The sequence below is a fragment of the Sus scrofa genome, chromosome 8 (genome assembly GCF_000003025.6).
Source record: "Sus scrofa isolate TJ Tabasco breed Duroc chromosome 8, Sscrofa11.1, whole genome shotgun sequence".
NCBI lineage: Eukaryota > Metazoa > Chordata > Mammalia > Artiodactyla > Suidae > Sus > Sus scrofa.
The window spans coordinates 16,988,872-17,013,582 of NC_010450.4; the positions used below are offsets into that span (position 1 = coordinate 16,988,872).

The 24,711-nt window shown below is 40.1% G+C and overlaps 1 protein-coding gene across 1 annotated transcript in view; it reads left to right on the plus strand.

Moving 5' to 3' along the window:
- Positions 1–24,015, plus strand: part of LOC100737183 (cytosolic beta-glucosidase) — a 115,612-nt gene extending 91,597 nt beyond the window's left edge. Inside the window, exon 5 of the mRNA XM_021101070.1 lies at positions 22,777–24,015. Within this exon, the coding sequence (XP_020956729.1) occupies positions 22,777–22,979 (203 nt within the window). The 3' untranslated portion in view covers positions 22,980–24,015. The remainder of the gene's footprint in view (positions 1–22,776) is intronic.

The following is a 24,711-nucleotide window of genomic DNA, read 5'->3' on the forward strand; positions in this document are numbered from 1 at the left end:
AGTCTGTCTTCCTTTACAGACTGGCTTTCACTCTTCTGTGTGGCAGGTTCCCCAAGAGTGACTTTTGACCTCCTGGTGGTCCATGCTTCACACAGCAGCCAAGTCACATCGTGCCACTTCTTTGTTCAAAACACTTTGACTTTCCATCTCACTTAGAATTAGATCCTAAGTCCTTGTAGTGCCTCCAAGAAGCCTACCTGATAGGCCCCACTTCCTCTCCCCCTCCTGCTCTCCAACTCTTCCTCCGATCCCTGTACATGTCAACATTCTTTCACTGGAGAGGCTTACACTTGCTGTTTCTTAGCCTAGAATGCTCTCATTGGATAGTTTCAAATTTGCTCTCTTTCTTGTATAAACGCTGTCTCAAATATCAATTAATCAGTGAGGCTTTTCTTGACCATTCTATATAAAATAGCATCTTCTGACAATCTCAGCTCTTACACTAGTTTCTTTTTTTAATATCACCTACCATCACCTGATGTATATACATGTCTGAACTTATTTATTGACAACCCTCTTCCAGAGACTTTCTTGCTTTTTTTTTTTTCCCAGAGACTTTCTTTGCTAGGTTTATTGCTCTACCCCTGCAGCCAGGGCAGTGCCTGATATTTGGTAGCTCTCAGTAAATATTTGTTGACTTAATAAGTGAATGCCTGATGAATTAATTAGGATGTTGAAGATAAAATTGAGACAAAATAAACTTACTTTGATGTTTCAACTGACTGGTTTTAACTAAATGCAAATTTCAAATCCCTAGCTGAAAAGCCAACTTTTTTCTTAATTTTGACACAATAGTTTTGACTGTTTCCATTTTCGTGGAGAATAAGTAGGTACCTGCAGAAATGCTGAGAAGCCCCATGGGCATTTGGCACTGTATGTTCATTTCTTCTTTGCCAGTGGGGAAAGTTTTTGCATTCCACATTTTCACTCCCACATTCTCATGTGATGGAAGCTACAAGACCAGACTAGGTAATTGGTAAGGTCTCGTTCTGCTGCAAAATATATAACTTGTGCATTTCTTTTCCTCCTTTTCTATTCTGTATGCACTTTAGAGCAGCCATTGTTCCTCTGCTCATAACTTGTAGGTGAGGCTATTGTGGTCCATGATTTGGAAGACTGGTCCTGACTCTGTCTTTCAAATGTGAGCTAATGGCAGCCGCAGAGGATGCTAATTTGGGAATATGATTCAGATGGTGTGGATGATGCAGTTATTGTTCAGAGTCAGGCTCTCCTTGGGGCTGGCGATCAGTTTTCATCTGGAGAGCTATGTGGAGCATAGGGTTTTGAAGGCCATTAAATGTGGCTTCTCTCCCTTTAGTCAAGTAGATTTGCTGATGTGATTTTACACTTAGTTTCCAAAGCTGTTGACAAAAAACAAGGGGACAGCCTTTTTCTATAAACATTTCTCACCAGGATTTTCAGTTTCTCGTTCTTGGCATAAGATTTTGTCCCATTTTTGCCTAAAATAAATACAGTTAAAATTTCTGAATCTTGTAGGATTTGTGTGTGTGTTGTTTTGTTTTTCTCCTCCTTTTAATTCATGTAGGTGGGAGAAAAGGATTTTGTGTCTAGATTGACAGAATGTTTCTGTTGTGTACATTCCCAGCAAAGAAAAGAAAGAACATAAAACAAAAACCCCAACTTGGAAGGAGAAAGTTTGTTTAGAACTGGAATTAACCTGTCTTGAACATGATGAATGCCATATTTTTCAAAGGTTTGTTATAGAATTGATTTCTTTCCATATGTTTCTGGTGGTTTAATTTGATTGGCATAGCAAAATATTGCTATTTGATGTGAGAGAAGTTATTTTTAATGCATAGGACTGTAGGTATAAATTTTATTTGTGTTAATAATGTTGAATAAACTGCATTTATGTGTTGGGTTTATTTCTGGCTACTGTGATACTACATAATTTGATTGTCCAATGTTCAGACATGGATTTAAATCTTTACACAGCTGGGAATTAGCTGGTCACATTGTATTTGCTTCTGCTTGTGGAATCAGGAAAATGACCACACTAAAGAAAGGAAACTATTTCAGGGTTTTCTTCTCTTTTTTTAAAGTACAAATTTATTTCCATAGAAACTTGATAATTAGGAGTAATTTAACTCTTTACCTAAGTCTGTTTGAATGACAGGTCTGCAGGTATACAATTCTGACTTTTCCATTCAATCTATGTTTAACAAAAGATGTGACTGTTTTTTTCTTATTTTTCTTTTAAACAAATCAACATATTATTTTTTATGCTTTTAAGAGATATTAAATTAAAAATAAAAGAAATTGAATGGCAGTAATTGGCTTTTCCCACATTATGAAGTTATTCTTTTTAGTATTTATCTTGACAACTATAATTTTCAATGAGTAATCATCAAGTACTCGAACTGGGTTAATGTTGTTTTAATAATACCAAACATATGGTTTTCATGTATACTAAAATAGACCTCAGGTTTTTCAGACAATAAAATTATTTGATCAAGTTTGCACAGTTTTTACAATTACAATTAATTTATGCAGGACTTCATTTTGCTTTTTAAAGTCTATTCTACTTCTTTTTGTTTTGTTTTGTTTGTCTTTTTAGGGCCACACCTGCAGCATATGGAAGTTCCCAGACTAGGGGTCTAATTGGAGCTGCAGGCACCAGCCTACGCCACAGCCATAGCAACACCAGATCTGAACCACGTCTGCAACCTACATGGCAGACCAGCAACGCTGGATCCCTAACCCACTAAGTGAGGCCAGGGACTGCACCCGTGTCCTCATGGATACTAGTCAGGTTCATTACCGCTGAGCTACAGCAGATATGCTTATTCTATTTAGGCTGACTGTAGTCCAACTCTACTGGCATAAGATCACAAAAGCCTTTGTGTTCGTCTACTTTAACTTTCTTATGAAGTCCTCATAAAGTAAACTACCTGTGGCTCAGGAGAAGTATAAGTTCTGGCCTTGGCTTATTTTACTACCATTTTGCCCTATGGGTCAGACTACGTGTCTGTTTAATTTGACACCAAAACCTGAATAGAGGTTAAACTGATTAGAATCTTTCAATCTTGGAGTTCCTGTCATGGCGCAGCAGAAACAAATCTGACTCAGAACAATGAGATTTCGAGTTCTATCCCTGGCCTCCTTCAGTGGGTTAAGGATCGGCCTTGCTGTGAGGTGTGGTGTAGGTCACAGATGCAGCCTGGATCCTGAGTTGCTGTGGCTGTGGCTGTGGCTGTGGTCAACAGCTGTAGCTCTGATTGGACCCCTAGCCTGGGAAACTCCATGTGACCCAAGCGTGACCCTAAAAAGAAAAAGAAAAAAAAAAAAGCAAAAAAATAAAATAAAGAATCTTTCAATCTTAAAGAATTACATATTCATGGTAGTAAAGTTAACATGCCAGTGATCACTCTAGCTGATTTTCATTAGGAATGACAGAAATTTACTCAATTTCTGAACATCGAGAACATCAATCAGCAAACAAATAGCTATTGAGTGTTTGGATGGTACTGGCAGACATGAAGGAATATGGAACCTGTCTTCAAGGAGCATAAAATCAGAATGATGAGAGAACAAATGCTTCCATATAGAAAAGTCACTTAGCAAACAGATGCAAACTATTAATAAAGTATATCTTAATCGTCAAATGAGTGGTGTACAGACATTGCAGATGCCCTGAGTAAGTTTAATTACTCAAACCTGAGTAATCAAACTGGAGTGAATGTATCCTCTCTCCTCTCACTTTTTAAATATTGCATCCTTTGGAATATGGTGGGGTTTTGCACACAAGCGAACAAAGACAGTAAATAATATCAGTTAACATTTACTCAATAGTTATGTATGGAACGCAGGTGCATTATCTCATTTGAGACCTCCAAATCCAGCGAAACAGGCCCTATGATCCTCATTGCATAGATGGGGAAACCAAGGCCAGAATACGTTGCTGCAATCTGCACAGACCAGAGCTGGGATTTAAATCTGGGCATCCTGGGCTGAAAGTGTGTGGCTGTGCCACTATACCACCTGCCTCTCCAGCACACCTGATTCCGGGTGCACCAAGAGAGGAATCTGGCTGCAGCAAGCTGGCTTCTCACTGCAGGTTTCCTTTCACAGCACTCCAATTAGTACAGAGAAAGCTCATTTACTAAACGGGCTCTGAGTAATTGGCTAATGGGCTTTTGGTGAGCAGTGTCCTCCAGAGGGCTGTTTCCTCAAGCCTGTGGTTGTTAATCCCACTCCAGGATAGCACAGCCCAGTACACTCAAGCTGCTGGAGCATGGCTCCCCATTGAAAATGCAAACTGGATCCATGGAGCATGGCTCTAGATTTCAGAAGGCAAATGCTAGCGGCCCAGCAAGGAGGGGCTGGATATCCGTGCTGGTAAACTCAAGAAATTGAGGGTAGAATGGGGGATATGGTGCTCAACATTCATATGTGGGTTAAAACAATAAGGGCCTGAGTTCTGGATTTTTTCCTAGTTCACAGGCTTTGAAAGAACCATGGGAGTTCCCACTGTGGCTCAGTGGTTTAAGGACCTGATGTAGTCTCCATGAGGATTCAAGTTCAATCCCTGGCCTCGCTCAGTGGGCTAAGGATCTGACATTGCTGCAAGCTGCAGCATAGGTCACAACTGTACCTCTGATTTGACCCCTAGCCTGGGAACTTCCATATGCTGCAGGTAGGGCTGTAAAAAGAAAAAAAAAAAAAAAAAAAAAAAAAAAGAAAGAAAAGGGAAAAAAAGACCACCAACAAAAAAATACCGTGGCCTCTTCTGAGGAACACAAGATGGGTCAGGTCACTGACTTACAGCTCCATGGTTCTGTTTGCCGTGGTGCTAGACTTTCCCCACAGGGATATGCCAACAGGCAGATTCTTTGCTCCAACTTATACTGCTTATAAGGTGCTTATGCTGGCACCTCTTTTGGGACTCATTTGCTTTGGTGATAAAAATGGAGCCAACAATAACACCTACCAGGTAGAACTGTCATGGGGATTAAATGAGTTGCTAAATGTGAAGTTTTCAGAAGAGGGCCTAGGCATTCAACACACATTTCCTATCATCATTATCATTTTGCTACTAGTATTACATGAATTGTATAGGGGAAAGAAAATGAGATGGAGAGAGTTCAGATTCTACCTCTCTTGCTATTTATGGGAGCTTGAACATGTCATTTGATTTCTCATCTGAGATGAGGATGACATCAGCCTCATAGGGTTGTTTAAAAACCTGAATTAGGAGTTCCTCTTCTGTGCCCCCATGATGCCCATTCCATTGTTGGGTCATATTAGCGGTCTCAGATACACGTCTCATTCATGCATAGGCTATTCAGAGGCAGAGATAGAAATAGGAATCAGGGCATCAAACTGTATTGCTTTGCTTTTGAGCTTGGGAGAGGCCATTAAAATGGACACACGAACAAAGTTTCAACCCAGATGCGGCTCATGCCTTCCCAATCTTGACTACCTAAGGAACTCATATTTATCTTTCAAGTTTTGATTCAAATGCCTGTTCTTCTGGAAAGTTGTTTGTGGATTCCCAGGAGAGCTAAGTCACTCCAGTTTTTGTCCTTGCAGTGTCTCTTTGGACCTACCAATTCTTTTTGGATATATTTTCCCAATGAGACCATCAACTCTTGAGGGCTGAAACTCTGTGTTATCAATCTCCAAATCGCCATACCTGGCCTGGGGTCTGGCACATATTAGCTACTCAGTGGATATTTGTTGAGTGAATAATGAACAGATTGCATTTCTCAAATATTTGGATCAGATGTGGAGTCATAGGGCTCACTTGTGGAGGGAAACTGTCAATGGTCAGGGTCTACCCATTGCTGGTGAATGAAGCCTTACCTCAGTTCACTCCAAGTGCTCTCCTGTCCTTGAAGGGTTGCATGATTAAACTACTGCTTTTCTTTTCTGCAGACTGGAGGGTTCTACAGGCAATAAGTTTGGAGTCCCCAAAATTTAGGAGGAGAGATATTTAATAAGAAGTTTTATTTTCTGAATATGTATTGATCAGAGGTTACAAAATACTGTAAACCCATATAATTAAGAATGAGACGACTCATTGGTGGGCAGTCATGGCTAAGTGTAAGAGAAAACAAATTCTTCAGGTGCCTGGACTTTATAATTGTACTTGCTTGGGAAGCTTATTAAAGCCTTGCAGGTGCAATGTTTCATCACAGAGTAGTGAACCTTTGAAAGATGTGCATAATAAACAGAGTTTGAAATATGTTTTTATTCCAGGCCATATGGTCCTGTCTGGAGCTTTCCTGGATCTTTGGGTCAGTTCATTGTTGAAAGATGGGCTTGCAAGCACCCACCTCTCGGAGCAGCTGTCAGAGCCCTATCAGAAGGAATCTGCTTTTGCATGATTATTTATTTTATGTGGCTCTCTGAAACGAGCCCAGCCTTGCTCACTAGCTGAAATGTGCTGAGCAAAGTCTCTTCCCTGAACAGCTTGTGGCCACATCACCAAGCAGTGTCCTTCCTTGTCCTTAAAAATCAGACTGGTGAGACTTGTACAATAGGCTAGGACAGGCCGTCTGGGTGAGGTGTACCCACCTGGGCTTGAACTTGGTGCCAGCAATATGAAAATGTACACGGTAGCATTTTAAAAATGTGTCACTGTTCTTCCCAACTCTCTGCGGCTCACTTTCCTATATCTCTACTTCAGGCAATTGCAGTGGCCTCTGTACACAAGAACTCGAAATGTTTTTGTGGTGAGGAGAATGCTAACCCTTGCTTTCTCTCCCTTTGTCATTCACAAAAGGAGGCATTGACTCTTCTGAGGGTGGCTTTTTAGGGGGTATTTAATATAATTTATTCAACAATTACTGGGTATGTATAGGAATAGTAGTAAGTGACAAGAGACATAATCTTGAAGCTAGATGATCATAAAAAAATATTCCAGCATTCCAAATGCACTGTGAGTTGATAAGATTGGAAGGAAATATTTTCTTTTCTTTATTTAGACACAGTGCATTTGGAATAGAATTCTTGTCATCTTGAAAATAATCCTGCCTTCTTGAGAATGACTTTTTCTCTACTCTCATCTTGCTGACATTATGTTCAGTAACGTAGCTTTGTGGTCATCCCCTCATTTAAGCAATATTCATTAGATAACTATTCTTCATCAGCTAATGTGCCAAGATTTGGGAATACAAGATCCCCATGCTTCCTGTCCTCATGGAGTGTAGAGTCTGGCATAGAAGACAGACCCTGAACAAATGGCGAATTCTGGGTCTTACTCACTTCCACAAAGGGAGGTTCGTTACAGTGTTGAGTGAATACACGTAACAGAGAAATGATGTGGTGTCTTTGGTCTTCTACTTCACCTTGAGGGCAAGGTCTGCATGAGATTTCCTCCTGCACCATTGTATACAGTAGATGCTACATAGTATAAAGTACTTTATGGATGTAAGCAGTGAAAGAAAAAACCAAGAACAAAGTACTAGATTAGTCCATTTATTTGGAATATGGTTTGACAAGTTTCAATTCTAAAGCCTTAATCAGTTTTAGAGAAAAACTGCACATTTTTATTATGCCATTTTTAATTTACCAGTGGTGCCCATTTTTCCAGCTTTGGAGCCATAGAACCCAGAACTTAGGCTTTCACCTGTATGTAGAAGTATAGGACTCTGATATTTCTATCTGTGGCACCAGATAATTTTTTGAGGACTATTCTTACTTATTAGACATAGGATAGTTCTACATACAAGTAGATTAATACTCTTATGATCTAAAAAATAATAGCTATTCTGAAGTGTGTACTTCAGGCCTAGGATTAGGTCATATAAGGAGATGTGTTTTCCTCTGATGCTCTGCTATGGTACCCTAGAGACTCCTGGGATCAGGAGCCACCATTCACACTTAGTGCTGTGTCCAGGAGAGTGGAATGAGACTGCTCAAGAGCATTGAAAGAAGGGGAAAAAAACCTCAAGAAGACTACCCCAGAGATGCGGCCAAGGGTCAAACAAAGGGTTCCTTGAGAGATACTGGGAATCAGAAATGAAGTTGAGGTAGTGGGAAGCTTTTGGGAAATGTCAGAGAATGGGAGGCTAGTGGATGGTGCCAGGGAATCTTAGGTCTGAAGGATGGAGAGCTGGAGTAGCCAGGTTGGGACTGGAAGCAGAGTGGTTTCCCATGGGGTAGGAACAGACAGCAGTGCAATAACAGGGACTCAGGGGCTGGATAGGGACTTGCAATCAATGGCCATTGAAGGCTCGACTATTCAGCCTGAAGATGGTAAAATTCAAATACCCAGTTGGAATACTGAGACCAGAGTATTATTAAGAGCATATTAAATGACTCCCCTCCTTAATTTTTCCTTCCTTCCCTTCTCTTTCTCCCATATATTTTTCCCTTCCTCTCTCCTTCATTCCTTCAACAAGTGCTTATTCAAAGTCTACTTCGTGTTAAGTACTATTCTCAGAGCTGCACATTTTGAAAAAAAATTGACAAGTTCCCCCCCTTTTTTTTCTTATGGGATTTTCAGTCTTATAGGGAAGAACAATACAAAAAACAAGTCAATACATGCACAAGACAATACCACTAAACAATAAGACCACAAGGAAAATAGTACAGGATATGAGAGAGAATGGGGTAGTTGGGAATGTAAATAGGGGCATCATAAAAATTCAGTTGTGGAGGTGAATTTAAAGTAAGACTGGAAGGGCAACAAAGAACCACAAAGTAAAGACCTAGAGGAGTGATCCAGGCAGGAGAGTCGGTGTAAAGTCCATTAATGGAAGAGAAAGAAGCCCAGTGTGCCTGGAGAATGGCCAGTGGAAGGCAGGAAGGAGAGGACATAAGAGAGCCGGGCAGAGATATGGATTTAAAATTTTGCTCTAAGTGAAATAGGAAACTGTTAACTGGGAGAGTTAAACAAGAGGAAGAGATGAGGGAAATTGGTTTTGCAAAGATTTACACTTTCTGGCCGTATTGTGTGGAAGAGTTGTGGCAAAGAGACTAGTCAGGAAGTTACCGTGGTGGTTAAAAGGCTAGGGAGTTGGAGGAGGCAGAACCCTTTACAGATGGGCAGGGGAGAGGACCTGGAAAAGGGAGAAGCAAGCATGACGTCTAGGCATTTGGTGTGAAGAACTGAATGGGCGAAGCCATGTGTTGGGATTCTAAAATCTAGAATGGGGTCAGGTTGGAGGAGTGGGTTTAAAAATCAAGAATTTGGAGTTCCTGCGCTGTGCAGTGGTTAACAGACCGACAGGTAACTGTGAGGTTGTGGGTTCAATCCCTGGCCTCGCTCAGTGGATTGAGGATCTGGCGTTGCTGTGAGCTGTGGTGTAGGTCATAGACGTGGCTTGGATCCTGCGTTGCTGTGGCTGTGGCGTAAGCTGGCAGCTATAGTTCCAATTCGACCCCTGGCTTGGGAACTTCCATGTGCCATGGGTGTGGCCCTAAAAAGACAAAAAGACAAAAAAAAAAAAAATCAAGGGTTCTATGTTAGACATGTTAAATTTTGTGTATTTATTTTTAAAGTGTAAAAGATTTTTAAAATTAATTTTAAAATTTCAAAATTAAATTTACAGTTTTTTTTAAAGTTTACCATTTTAACTATTTTTGAGTATACAGGTAAGTAGCATTAAGTACACACACATTGTTGTGCGACTGTCATCTCTATCCATCTCCAGAACTTTTTCATATTCCCAAACTGAAACTTTATACTGATTAAATAATAACTCTTCATTGTTCCTCCCCTCCATCTCTGGTAAGTGTTACTCTATTTTCTGTCTCTGTGAATTTGACATTTAGTTACCTCATATAAATGGAATCATAGAGTAGGTGTCTTCTATGTTTGGCTTGTTTTAGTTTGCATGTCTTCAGTATTCATCCATATTATAGAATGCATCAACATTTTATTTTTCTTAATATTGAAGAATATTCTATTGTTTTGAACATTAGTGTACAAATGTACATATTAAATTTTAAATGTCATTTAGACCACAGGAGCAGAAATAAAGTCATCGGTTTCATATAGATTTTACAGATAAGAGAGTTGCCAGAGCTGGAGATATAAATTTTAGAGTCATCATGTAGTATTTGACCAGAGAACCTGACCACAGCAGTGACAATGCAGGATCCTTAACCCACTGTTTCACCAGGGAACTCCGAAGAAAAAAAGACTTCGAATAAAGTCTGAGCATGGGCAAAGGGTGCTCCAAGGGGAAGGAATCTGTGCTATATGACCATTCTGACTTCACGATCTCACGAAAGAGAAATCCTCCCTGCGTAGGTTATAACTGCATAACCTAACTGCATCACCCCAGGAAAACTTGGACCAATTACCGAGTGTACTTATTTCTCACTGGGGCAAGTTTTTTTTTGTTTTGATCTTGCATTTTCCCTGGAGAGGTATAAGAGGATTATAAAAGCGGTGGTGGAGACTCGAGTATTTTTCCTGCATTGCAAGCACTAGATTTTTGCTCTTAAGGAATTTACATTACGGGTACCACCCCAAACTTCACCCACTTTATGCTCTCCACATGGTATGGCCAGGAGATTCCCGTGGTGGCTTTGGCACTATCATGTCACCCATAGTCCTAGATTTTCACTCTTTCCATGTTATTCTGATAGAAGGATTATGGGCTGAGGAGTCAGACAGCCCTATTATCATTTCCAAAATTCCCCCTTTTAGTTGTGTCTTTAGTTAAATTATATCCACAGAAAGTGTCACCTACGGTTGTATCAGCTCAAGGACATGGGGCATTTCTGGTCCTCCTCATCCATCTCTCTTTACAGCGTATCTTTAAATGTTGAGATAACATAAGGCTTGTACCAAGTCCTGTTTTCTTATTCTCTATATTAATTCATCAGCTATGAATTACCATCTTTACGTGATGAATCCAAAATTTAGATTTCAATCTCAGACTCTAATTTGAGCTCTTTATTTGTTTATCCAACAACCTATTCAATTTTTCATTCGGAGGTCAAAAAAGTCACCATAATGTCTTCATTAAGCTGAGTACCATCCATCAAATGGTACTGACTTTTCTACCTTATCTCCTTTACCATTGATCACCAATAAATCGCTCAATCCTGTTGATTTCATCTGAGTATCTGTTGAATCAATTGGATTCTCTTTCTTCACTTTTGCCAGCCCAGACCAAGCTCCCATCATCTCCCTCATGGTTTACTGCAATCATTCCTAAATGCTCTCTTGGATTCCATTTTTGCTACATTCAACTGTATTCCACAGAGGTCACAAAAATCTCCTGAAGCTGAAAATTAGCTAAACTCATTTCCTTGCTTAACTTCTTCAATGACTTTTTGTTGCTGTTGAGATAAAGATCAAAATCCTGAAATCTTCATAATGACCTGCATGTCTTGGTCGCTGACTCCTGGCTCTCTTTCTCTCTAGAATTCTTTTTTTTTTTCCTCTAGCTTTTATGAAATATAATGACATATAACATTGTGTAAGTTTAATATGTACAACATGTTGATTTGATACACTTATATTTTGCAAAATGATCCCCGCCATAGCATTAGCTAAAACCTCCATCATTTCACATAATTGCAATTTATTTTTTGTGACAAGGACATTTAATATCTACTCTCCATAAAAAAACCCAAAAAGACAACCTACTATTTGAAAATAGTTTCAAATATTTACAACTATTTGAAAATAGTTTCAAACAATGCAACTGACAAGGGATTAATCTCTAAAATATACAAACAACTTATACAACTCAACAGCAAAAAAAGCAACAACCCAATTGAAAAATAGACAAAAGACCTGAATAGACATTTCTCCAAAGAAGATATACATACAGACGGCCAACAAACACATGAAAAAAAGGCTCAACATTACTGCTTATTAGAGAAATGCAAATCAAAACTTTTATGAGGTAGGACCTCACACCTGTCAGAACGGCCATCATTAACAAGTCCAGAAATAACAAATGCTGGAGAGGGTGTGGAGAAAAGGAAACCCTCCTATACTGTTGGTGAGAATATAAATTGGTACAACCACTATGGAAAATAGTGTGGAGGTACCTCAGAAAACTAAATATAGAATTACCATATGACCCAGCAATCCCACTCTTGGGCATATGTCCAGACAAAACTTTCCTTGAAAAAGATACATGCACCTGTATGTTCATTGCAGCACTATTCGCAATAGCCAAGACATGGAAACAACTTAAATGTCCATCAACAGATGAATGGATTAAGAAGATGTAGTATATATACACAATGGACTACTACTGAGCCATAAAAAGGACAGAATAATGCCGTTTGCAGCAACATGGATGTAACTAGAGACTCTCATACTAAGTGAAGTAAGTTAGAAAGAGTAAGAAAAATACCATAGTATATCACTTATATCTGGAATCTAGTATATGGCACAAATGAACCTTTCCACAGAAAAGAAACTCATGGGCTTGGAGAACAGACTTGTTGCCTAGGGGGAGGGAGAGGAAAGGGGATGGACTGGGAGTCTGGGTTAATAGATGCAAACTATTGCATTTGTAGTGGATAAGCAATGAGATTCTGCTGTATAGCACAGGGAATGATAGTCGCTTGTGATGGAACATGATGGAGGATAATGTGAGAAAAAGAATGTGTGTGAATATATATATATGACTGGGTCACTTTGCTGTACAGTAGGAATTGACAGAATACTGTAAATCAACTATAATGGAAAAAATAAAAATAAAAAAATATACTCTCTTAGTAACTTTCACTCTCATAATACAGTGTTGTTAACTATATTGACCATGCTCTATATTAGATTCCCTCAAACTTATTCATTTTATATTTAAAAGTTTGGGCCCTTTGAGCAACATCTCCTTATTTCCCCCACTCCTCAGCCCTTGGTAACCATCACTGTAAACTCTGTTTTGATGAGTTCCTGATAAGTCTTTATGATCCATTGAACTATATTTTTTACATTCCTTAAGTGTGCTATGAACTTTTCCTTGCCTGGTCTTTCTCACATATTGTTCATTTTTCTTGGATTTTTTCGCTCTTCATTTAGTGAAGTGGACATCTGTCAGGTTTTCTGGCTGTCTAGCACTTGTCGAATACACCTGCTACATTTGAGGAATATCCAGACTTAAAGAGTTTTGTCTCGTCAAGGTAGAGAATGACATTCCCCAGATTTCTTTGGAGCAAGAGTACACACCTGTGATCTAGTCTCCACCAATTAGATTGAGTCGTATGCAAATTTAATCTGAAAGCAAACTGCTTGAGGGAGGCAGAAGCTATTGTGCTGGTAGGATAGGATCAGAGGCATCTAGCTTTTGAGAATGACAGTGGTTATAAAATCTAGTTTTTGGTACAAAAGCAGCTGAGATGCTGGGCTGTTGTGGTTGCAAGAAAGATGGGTTTTGACAGCAACATGAGCTATAGGACTTAGCACCCTATAGCTAAGGGTCATTAGGAGTTAAGGAAGTTTCTTCCACTCACTAGTTCTGTTCTGTGCTTTTGGGCACTATTTCTGAGCTTCATTTGAGCAAGTTTTCCAACTTCACCTCTTTCATGCTTCATCAGTGAAGGTTAGCGTCTGTCACTTACAAGTAAGAAAGAACCCTGGCTGGAACGGCTGATAACTCCAAATAACCCTTGAACTCTCAGCTCTTGCCCACACCAGCGAACTGTTCTGTTTACCCCATCCTCCCACCCTTGCTGACCAAGATAGATCTTCCATTACCATGGTTGTCAATACTCAGTACAATAGTTCTTTTTTATTTTATTTATTTTTTTTAAGAAACCACATTGTTAATTCCATAGTGGCTGCACCAATTTACATTCCTACCAACAGGGTACAAGGGTTCCCTTTTCTTCATATCCTTGCTACTATGTGACCCAGTAATTCCATTCCTTAGCGTGTCTGAAAAAAACAAAAACATTGATTCAAAAAGATACATGCACCCCAGTGTTCACAGCAGCATTCTTTTCAGTTGCCAAGGTATGGAAGCAACCTAAGTGTCTATCAACATATGAATGGATAAAGAAGATATGGTGTATCTTCTTTGTATAAGATATGTATACACACACACACACACACACACACACACAATGGAATACTTACTACTCAGCCACAAAAAAGAATGGACTTTTGCCATTTGCTGCAACATGGCTGGACTTGAAGGGCATTATGCTAAATGAAATAAGTCAGACAGAGAAAGACAAATATTGTGTGATATCACTTATATGTGGAATCTAAAAGATACCACAAACTGGTGAATACAACAGAAAAGAAGCAGATTCACTCCTATAGAGAACAAACTAGTGATTACCAGTTGGAAGGGCAATAGGTAGAGTGGGAGGCAAAACTATTGGCTGCAAGATAGGTTCAAAGATGTATTGTATGCCACAGGGAATATAGCCAATATTTTGTAACAACTGTAAATGGAAAGTAAGCTGTAAAACGTGCACACAATTTTTTTTTTAAATTGAAAAAAAAATTGGAGTTGTAAGTAAAACAGACACACACACAAACACACAAATGACTCAGTATGGTGTCCTGGCTCTGTTGTTTTCCTGCCTGAGTTTCATTCTCAACTCTCATACTGACTTGGTATTTGAATTTTGCAAATGTTATCTACCCTCTCTGTGCATCAATTCCCTTCTCTGTAGGATGGAGACAACAGTAATATCTTCCTAACTTACAGGTTTACTGTAAAGATGAAATGAATTAATGCATACATGAAACCCTTAAAGCTGTACCCAAATGCTCAATAAAATGTTAGCTAATATGCTGTTCTTATAGTTCTCATGTCTTTCCTTGTGTAATTCTTTTCACAGACTGTAATTAAAGGCTCACGGAGTGGCAATTTGATTAAGTTATGTCTTCCGCGAAGGCTGTTAAGCTCTTTAAAAAGAGGGGCTGCTTATTTTGTTCACCTTTATCATCCCAAATCCTAGCATCACATATATTTCTTTAATATATGTAAGGTGGAAGTAGGATCCCAGAAATCATAAGTGATGCCCTCCTCACCTCTGAGAGCACCGAGGCAGGTGGGCTTCAGCAACACCGGTGTTCCTGGCAGGCTCAACCTAAGGTCCTTGTCTTTAGTGATTTATTTTTCGTGACCCACAACTGACCCTTCCCCACTGAGCACCAACCCTGCCCCAGATGCTGCCCTTTCCCTGGATGCCCTGATTTCTCTGGTTCTCAGCACTGAGTGTTTTGTGCTGACTCCACACCCTCTGAAAGCTGTTTGGAGCCAGATGGGAGAAAGAGAAAAAATGGGTTTCATTCATTGACCTTCTAGACTCTAAGGGAAATAACAACAACAACAACAGTACCAACAAGTAGTGTATATTGAGTCTTTACTATAACTTAGGCATTATTCCTAAACCTTTATACATATTAATATATTTAATACTTACCACAATCCTAGGAAGGAGATTCTATTACTCACACTTTACAGAAGGGAAAAGTCCTAGAAGGAAAGAAAGGAAGGAAGGAAGAGAGAAAGGGAGGGGGCAGAGCAAGAAAGAGAGATTTTCTGGTAGAAAAGAGCTTTATTTGCTGAGAAATTTGGTTCTTATAAGAACTCTCCCCCCCGCAACAGAAGTAACTGTAAGAGTAATATTGATGGAAAAGTTATGCAAGATGACACTGAATGTGTACCCATCCTTTGATCAGCTTTATAACTGAATAAAAATACAATTGTGTATGATACCTTTGATCTGCTTGCTATTTGCAGCTTTCACCTCCTCACCCCTAAATCTAATGTAAGTAATAGGAATGATGCAGATAATTAAGAGATCTTTACAGCTCATTTCTGGTTAATTGTCATTTCCCTATAAAATATTTACAGATTAGCCTTCGCTTTTCAGAGTCTGTCTCTTCAGAGAGTCATAGGTTTTGATTCTAGGAGTTCCCTTGGGCAGGTGGGGCCTCCTGCTGTGGGATTATTTGGGCATTTTCGCAGGTGCTGCCCAACCCAATATTCACCTGGAGTTGTTGGAGGGGGAGGACTTATTGTGCATTTTCTATGTTTAGATTTTCTTGATGCTGTTTTATTTTATTATTTTTAAAGACAGGGGAAATTGGCTGGTGTGCCTCCTCTTGCAGAAACTGTCGTTTAACTAAAGCTGCCCTCTGGTCATAGCATTCATATGTACGTCCACCAAAGGCAGAGAAAGACATTTCCAAAGTTAGTGTGTGGGGAAGCTGCCAGAAAATCTGCTTCTGACTGTGTTCCAGGAAGGCTTTCTCTCTCCAGCTTTGCTGGTCTTGAGAGAGAGGCTCACAAACACTCAGCAAGATCAAGTGGGTGGTTTGGTACTCAGGGCCTAGTTGGCATCCACCCAAAGAGTCTGATGCATTTGTTTCCTGTGGCTTCTATAACAAATGACCACAAACTTGGTGGCTTAGAGAACAGAGATTCATTCTTTCAGAGTTCTGGAGGCCAGAGACTGAAATCAAGGTTTGCCAGTAAGGTTGGTTCCTTTTGGAAGCTTTGAAGGGAATCTGTTCCAGGCCTGTCCTCCAGCTTCTGGTGGCTGCCTGGGCATTCCTTAGCTTGTAGGCAGAGCCCTCTCATCTCTACATGTCTTCACATGGCCTTCTTCCCTCTCTGTCTTCTCTCTTTCTCTTCTAAGGACACTAGTCATTGGCGGTACGATTCACCATTATGCAGGATGATCTCATCTTGAGATTCTTCCTTACATTTGCAAAGGCTCTTTTCCCAAATCAGGTCACTTCACAGGTTTGGGCTGGACAAATCCTTTGGAGGAGCCTTCAAACAACCTATTTCACGTGGTGAATTGAGATGATTTCTTGCAATCCACTGTGATAAGGCTTGGCTTCGACTCAGCAGTGGGATGAAAAGGCATTTGACAATCCTGAGCACACAGCATCTTCCCCTTGGTCTCTGTGTGGACACAACATTGTAAATCAACTATACTCTAATTAAAAAAAAAATTGTGGTTGACCATCAGAGCTTATGGTAGGCTTTTGCGTCTCAAACTTGATAAAGTATAAAAATCACTCAGGGAATTTATTAAAAATAGAAACTCTCACTTGTCAACCTGTATTAGTTTGCTAAGAGCTGCTGTAACAAAACGCCACATACTAGGTGGCTTAAACAACAGAAATTTATTTTCTCACACTTCTGGAAACTGGCATTCCTAGATGAAGGTTATCAGCAGGTTTGACGTTGCCTGAAGTCTTTCTCTGGCTTTCAATTAACCACTTTCTCACTCTGTGCTCCCTGGATTTTCCCTCTGTGCCCATACTCCCTTGGTGATTCTCTTTCTTCTTATAAGGGCACGGGTCATACTGGTTAGGACCCACCCTAATGATCTCATTTTAACTTAATAACTTCTCTAAAGACTTATGTCCAAATAAGGTCATATGTTAAGGTACTAGGGGTTAGGGCTTCAACATCAACATGTGGATTTATGGGGAATGTAATTTAGCCATAAGACAGCCCAGGAGATTCTATTTTAGTATGTTTGGGGTAGGGCTAACAAACTTTTTTAAAGCTATGACCCAGGATCTAACTGGTTTAGGTGGTCAGAGTCAACATTTTGAGAAAATTCCCTGGTGGACTGGTAACGATTTAACATTTGCTTTGGGCTCCATGTCTTTATATTGGCTTAGTTTTTTCCATACATCACATATACAGCAACGAGTTAACGCAAACAGAAGATACTCGATGAACATTCCCCAAGACCTCTCCACAACTCCTGTGTCTTTTTCTCAGATCTGTTATCATTCTATTTCAATGACTTTGAATCTGAGATTATTTGATGTCCTGTCTTTTGTACTTGTAATAACATTGATTTAGCTACATTGTACTTAAGGTTTTGACTCAGACTCACTCTGTTAGGTTTTTCCACACCTGATGCACCTGCTCAAGTAACACCATACGGGATTGAGAGCTTGGACACTCAGAACTCAATGCTTGGGTCTCAGAACTGCCTCTCAGGACTTGGGGAGGCAGGAAGCCAGGCAATGACTTGGAGTTGTTGACCTGGAGAAAAGAAAGAAGTCTGTCAACTCATGTAAAGAGCCCTGTCTTCAGATTTACACAGTCTATAGCTCTTCCTTCATCTTGATATTCACGTTTCTTAGACTGAATGTTGTCTCTGCGACCCATTTTCCCTTTTACACTGTCCCAGATGTTCACTAAACCCAATTTCTACTTTAACAGATTGTTTGGGTTGGGGGAGAGAGCACATCCACGTATATTTTTACTTTGGCTTCTGCATTCTCCTCAGGGGTGGCTAGAGAGGAAAGCAACCAGAAGCCTACCATGGGCCAGGTGTTGTGCTAGTGTCCATGCTATCCCATTTCATCTTTACAATTGTACTCGTAGTTGATAGTAGTGTCTCCATTGTACTTGAGAAATGAGAGGTCCCTTCACCAAGTAACTGCTTCATCCGAGATTCAGACCCAAGCTTGCCGAGGTTCCTTTTCCAAAATATATTTAAGGCTTGTCTCTATGATTTAAACATAATGAGCATGGTTATTTTATAGTCTGTGTGACAATGCTAATACTGAGATCAGTCTGGGTTTGTTTCTGTAGTCTGTTGATGCTGGTGCTTTTTTATGTTGTGACTTTCCCATGTTTGTTGGTTATATTTAATTATGTGCCAGTAATTATACTTAAAATAATTTTAATAATAATTGGAGGTTTAGAATATAGGTATCTTGCTTTAGAAAGAATTTGAATGTACATCTTCACAGTACTTGAGTACCACTAGGCTGAGATCACCTCAATCCAAGATCCAGACTTGATATTTTCTGAACCTCCAGGGTACTCAAGACTCTGGTGACTGGTTTGCTTCTGGCTTACTTTTGCCCTGAGAGTTTAGTCTTTTGAGGCCTTAGTTTTCTGTGTGTGAGGTCTCGTATTTGATTTCTTTGACACCTATTTTCACTTCAAAAAATATAAAACGTTTCTGATTTCCTAAGATTGGAGAATTCCATCAGGCAAAGTAGCTGCCATGCCCACCAATCTGTTTCCACTTTCTGCTTTGGCCCTGTAATTCTCTATGAAATTGTCCTCTTTCTGTTGTTTTGAAGATTTGTTTAAAAATTGTATCCAAGGAATCCCTGCTGTGATGTGGTGGGTTAAGAACCTGACTGCAGTGGCTCAGTTCACTGTAGAGGTGAAGGTTTGATCCTTGGCCCAGTGCAGGGGGTTAAAAGATCTGGCACTGCTGCAGCTGCAGCATAGGTCACTGCTGTGGCTTGGATTCAATATCTGGCCTGGGAACTTCCATATGCTGTGGGTATGACCATAATTTTTTTTTTTTAATCCAGCATGTTTACCAGTTGTTGTTACTTGCTTGCATAGTGTAGTCTGCCATTACCACCTGAGCCCAGAAATCTAGAGGCCTGTAATTTTTCCTCTCATGCATTCTTGGGGTTTTATCTCTCATTTTTTCCTTGTGAGATTGCTGTCCCAGACCTTTCCTGGTCTGTGGATTGTTTTCATAGCTTCCTAGTTGTGCCACATTCACAGATGTCTTCTATAAATCCTGGGCAATCTTGAAAATAAAGATTACCTCTGTTCATAAACTGTGGGAAAATAAATCTCATTGATGCTGAGTGCCCAATTCCTAGCTTTTTGTAACATGAGAGACACAGGCATGATTGCAGCACCATGTAAACCAGTACATTGAGACTAATATGCCCAATATCACGAGATAATGAGCTTCTAAAATAGATCATGTGCCTATGTATGTGTGCAATAAAGAATTGGCTCTGTCCAATCCAAAGAGTGGATTGGTCTTTGCCCTCAGCTGGGAGGTAATCCGTTCATACCTGACAGAATGTCCTTCTTGAGGGTGGGGGCTAGTCACCTTAGGAAAACCCACCACGTGACTGATCAGGGGGCTTTAGGTCCCACTTGGGAACCGAGTCACTCACATGGGCAATCCACCACCAATCATGCCAATTTAATAAAGTCCCTATAAAAACCCAGGACACCAGTGCTCAGGTGAGCTTCTCTGGTTGGCAATTCTCTGTGTATGTGTTGTCACCTGCCAACACCAGTAGGGTAACTTGTCCTGACTCCTTGGGAAGAAGACAATGAAAACTTCGTGTTTGAAGCCCAACAGTCTCTGACCTACGTGTCTCTTCCTTTGGCTTATAGTAATCTGCATCCTTTGCTATAATAAACTATAAAAGTTTCAGTGAGCTCTGAGATTCCTTCTAGCAAATTACTGAAACTGAGTGTGATTTTGACAATCCCTTGAATTTGGAGTTGATGTCACAGGTGAGGGGAGTCTGGTGAAGGACATTTTCCTCACCTTTTTAGTTCGGCCAGTACTGAACAGTGAGTGTATATGTGAATACTGCTGTGTGTGTGTGTGTGTGTGTGTGTGTGTGTGTGTGTGTGTGTGTGTAGTATAATGCTGGCATGGAGTTCTTATAATGAGAACAACCTAAGGCTATATTATATTAGCTAGTCTTACATACTTTTCTCTTTGCATATTTATGTTCAACCTGCTAACCCTTCCCATTGGCCTTTTGGTCCCAAACCAAACCAACTCTGTGATGGGTGTCATACTCAGCCCTGCATACTTTGTACCCACCCACAGTTCCTGTCAGTCTGTTTACTCTGCCGGCGACTCTGCTCAGAGAAAGAGAATGAATTCACAGAAGTGTTTTTTTCCCTACTAAAGATTGGGGACCTCATAAATCACAGTGACAAGAAGTGTGATGACAGTCTCTTCCTGTTCCCGAGGAGATTGGAACAGGAGAGGCATGCAGGTTCCAGTACGGTTTTGTAATTTTTCCCGGTGGTGGCACCACGAGAAGGATTCCGGTAGGCTAGCGCCTCAGCCCTAACTAGGTAATTCTCTACTCGAATGTGCCTGCAATGAAAACGCAGAGACATCCACCAGTGTCACTCGGGCCGTTTAGTACCTGCTGCGGAACTCCTGGCAGTTAACAATGAAATTGTCAAGATTTCCTTTCTGTTCCCTTCCAAGCAGGCAGGGCATCGTTTTTATCCCCTGGTTTAGCACATGAATCAATCCTTTTTGTACGTGATCAGTGGGACTGTGTGTGTTTTCAGAAACTGTCTGGCTTTATACCTGGCAGACGGGCTTGTTAGGCAGTAGTTTTGCAAATGAGAAAGAAAATATGCAGATTCTCACATGTCCCTGCGTTGAATTATGAGGCAGTCAAAAAAAAGTGCTATTTTCTGACCTGGTATTTGGTTTCGGTCATTTTAATTCTTAGACATATGCCATCCAGAAATTAAATTTTCAAGAGTTATTTTAAAATATTGGTATTTTGAAGATTGTGGTTGACAGAGAGCAGGAAACACATGTGGGTAGGTGGACAAGTAGGAGAAGGAAATGTTTTCATTCCTGCAATGCTTGATGTGCTTGAATTGTACATATTTCATTTTCCAACACTTTAAAAAGAGCCAGTTCCTGCCTGGAAAGCCATTCCTAAGGCACTAAATAAAGTACTTTGTGTGCCTCCATGCACAAAGGTAGAGGGGTTATACATCAATTAACCTATCAGAAAACTTTTATTGATACAATATCCATAGTCAAAAAAATTCCAAGAAGATTTGGAGATCAACACGTGTGTAGTAGTATATGGGTATAGTACTTTTCAGAGACCTGAAAAATGCAGATTTACAACAGAAAAAATAAAGGAAGATCTTGCTTTGCTAAAGTTATAAGAGTTATTTGGTCTAAAGCAATCCCCATTTGTTACATAAATGTTCATGTTCACTGGGCTTATTTAGGAATATGTCTATTTTGTAAAGAAAAACTGGCTTTTAATTTAATTGCTGCACCATGAAACAGATATTAGTGCATCCCATCCCATATATAAAGTTTACTTGTTATTCTTTTTAAAAAATGCTTGATGAAAATATTCATTCAACCTAAGAGTTTTGCCAAACTTATAAAATGCTAATGCAAAAAATGAGCTCAAACTCCCCGACTAAAGTGATAGAAATCAGTACAAAACTACTTAAAGAATTCTCCACAGTTTGAGGTCTCAACGTGGCATCCGTGGCTGGGCTATGGGGCATCCGTTGAATGAAATTATACAAAATATTGTTTTGTAAGTATGTGCATTTGGAGGGGAGGTGTCTCTTGCTTTGGTTCTTAGAGGGCTTAAGCACGATTCGAGTTTAGTTGTGGGGCAGAGAGGATGTCATGGCATTTCTGGGCCTACTCAGTCCAGGATAGAGGCACAGCCACAACTCTGCATGGGCTCTTTTCACTTTGGAGATTCTATTTCCAGAATTATAAGACATATCTTAACTTGATCATGGGGACACAAGGTAAGTGCTGGAGCTTTCTCAGTTGCGTTAAATATCACTTTTCCCAAATTAACAATGGACTTTCTAGATTATCTTGAGGTTACATTTAGAAGCTGGGTAGGGTTTTTACTGAGTAGAATCCTAGCATACTGGGGAGAAACTGTGTGTGGTGTGTGTGTGTGTGTGTGTGTGTGTGTGTGTGAGAGAGAGAGAGAGAGAAAGAGAGCGAGAGAGAGAGAGAGAGAGAGAGAGAGAGAGAGAGAGAGACATGCACACATTTCTTTGTGTCTGAAAAGCAGTAAGTATTGAAAAGATATGTACTGAGCAAATGAATGAATGAATACAATGAATGTCAAAGTGAATGAATAACCAAATATTTAGAATTATGGAATTTAACTTGTTGAATGAAGCCCCTGCATGGTTAAAACGGATAATTAGAAAACGGAATAGAGACAAGGTTTTTTTCTGTTCCCACTGGGATCCTCTGAAGAAGAAAGATACCCACAGTGGTCACTGATGATTTTGTCTGGGTTCTCATAAAACCTTGGGGGAAATGGTAATTTTTTTTTTTTTTTAATTTCAGCTATACAACTTGATAAAGTCAATCTTCAAGTATATTGTGCCTGGTCTCTTCTGGATAACTTTGAGTGGTGCCAGGGGTACAGCAGCCGGTTTGGTCTCTTCCATGTTGATTTCGAAGATCCAGCAAGACCCCGAGTGCCTTACACATCAGCCAAGGAGTATGCTAAGATCATCAGGAACAATGGCCTGGAAGGACCTCTGTAGAAATGATGGCTGGGCGACGTCACTGGAAAAGAGGCCTTTGCTCTCAATAATGAAATCTGCTTTGGTGATCCCTCAGACATCCTCAAGTTGCATTTGTAATCAAGAGGTCCTCCCAGCTGATCTGTGATCGCAAAGTCTGAATATGTCATGCCCGGGGATGTATTTAATCATGGCTTTTCCTCTATTCGTATTTGATCAATGACGCTTTAAAAAAATAGAATAGAAAGCCACTGAAATTGATTTTTTTTTCTTTTTGCCTTTTTTGTGCCGCTCCCTCGGCATATGGAGGTTCCCAGGCTAGGGATCCAATCGGAGCTGCAGCCACCAGCCTACGCCAGAACCACAGCAATGCAGGATCCTAACCGTGTCTGCAACCTACACCGCAGCTCACTGGCAACGCCAGGTCCTTAACCCACTGAGCAAGGCCAGGGAGGAAACCGCAACCTCATGGTTCCTAGTCTGATTCGTTAACCACTGCGCCACAATGGGAACTCTGAAACTGATTTTTATGTTAAGAAATCAGGTAGACTTGGAAACTTCATTTTAGATCCTTAGAATTTTTCTGGGAAAAAAAACCGCAAAATTTATGAGCACAGTAGGCTCATGATTTGCAACTCTAACAGCAAACCACTTATAAGAATATTTGTTTATGAGCCTATTGTTTTCTGTTTATGTAAGTTATCGTTTGCTTATGTAGATCCACTGTAATGTGGTTCATAACTTTTTACTATTTAATCTAGTCTACAAATCAAAATTAAAATTTAGTTACATTATATAGCTATGCATTCTAGCCACCAACAGGATTAAGTGATAACCTACTTAATAAAAAGGATTGGTTGATGTATTTGAAAACTATTTTAATCTTTGCATGAATGAGTACATCTTCCTCTTGCCTGATAAGTCTTTGAAAAACAATACATAAATAATATAAATTAGATTGTAAATGGCAAAAGGAGTATTTGAGTATGGATATTGAACATCAATTGAATACTTACTGTATAGTGACACCAAATTAAAAACAAAAGAATGAGCAGGGCATGGTCTCTCCTTTTTTTTTTTTTTTGGTCCTTTAGGGCCACAGGTGCAGCATAGGGAAATATCCAGGTTAGCGGTTGAATCAGGCCTGCAGCAACCGGCGTAAGCCACGGCCACAGCCACACTAGATCTGAGCCCTGTCTGCCACCTACACCCCAGTTCATGGAAATGCCGGAGTCCGTAACTCACTGAGTGAGGCCAGGGATTGGACCTGCATCCTCATGGGTACTAGTCGGGTTCATTTCTGCTGACCCACAATGGGAACTCCCAACTCTGGGATATTTTTAAAAATTAAGGATCTGTAAGAACATTAGTGACAGCCAGGAAATAAATACATAAGTTAATTGACTTACACAAGTGAAAACAAAGCGGGGGCGGGGGGAGTTCGTTGTTCGGCAGTTGAATGTCTGAGATGTATGTGTGTGTGGTCAGTGGAATTGGATGTGTTACTGCGCTGAGCTTCCCCAGGGGGGTCAGTAGCGGATGGTGGGCTTCCTATGGACTTCATGGCTTCATTCCAGCAAATCTTCCACAGATGTGGAATTTGTGTCCTCACATCCATATATATATATATAGTCTTTTTGCCTTTTCTAGAGCTGCTCCCATGGCATACATCCATATTTAAGTAACATTTACTAAACTTTCACCTGTGTATCAGGCCTGAAGCAAAGAGGTAAGCATTATCACCCCCATTTTT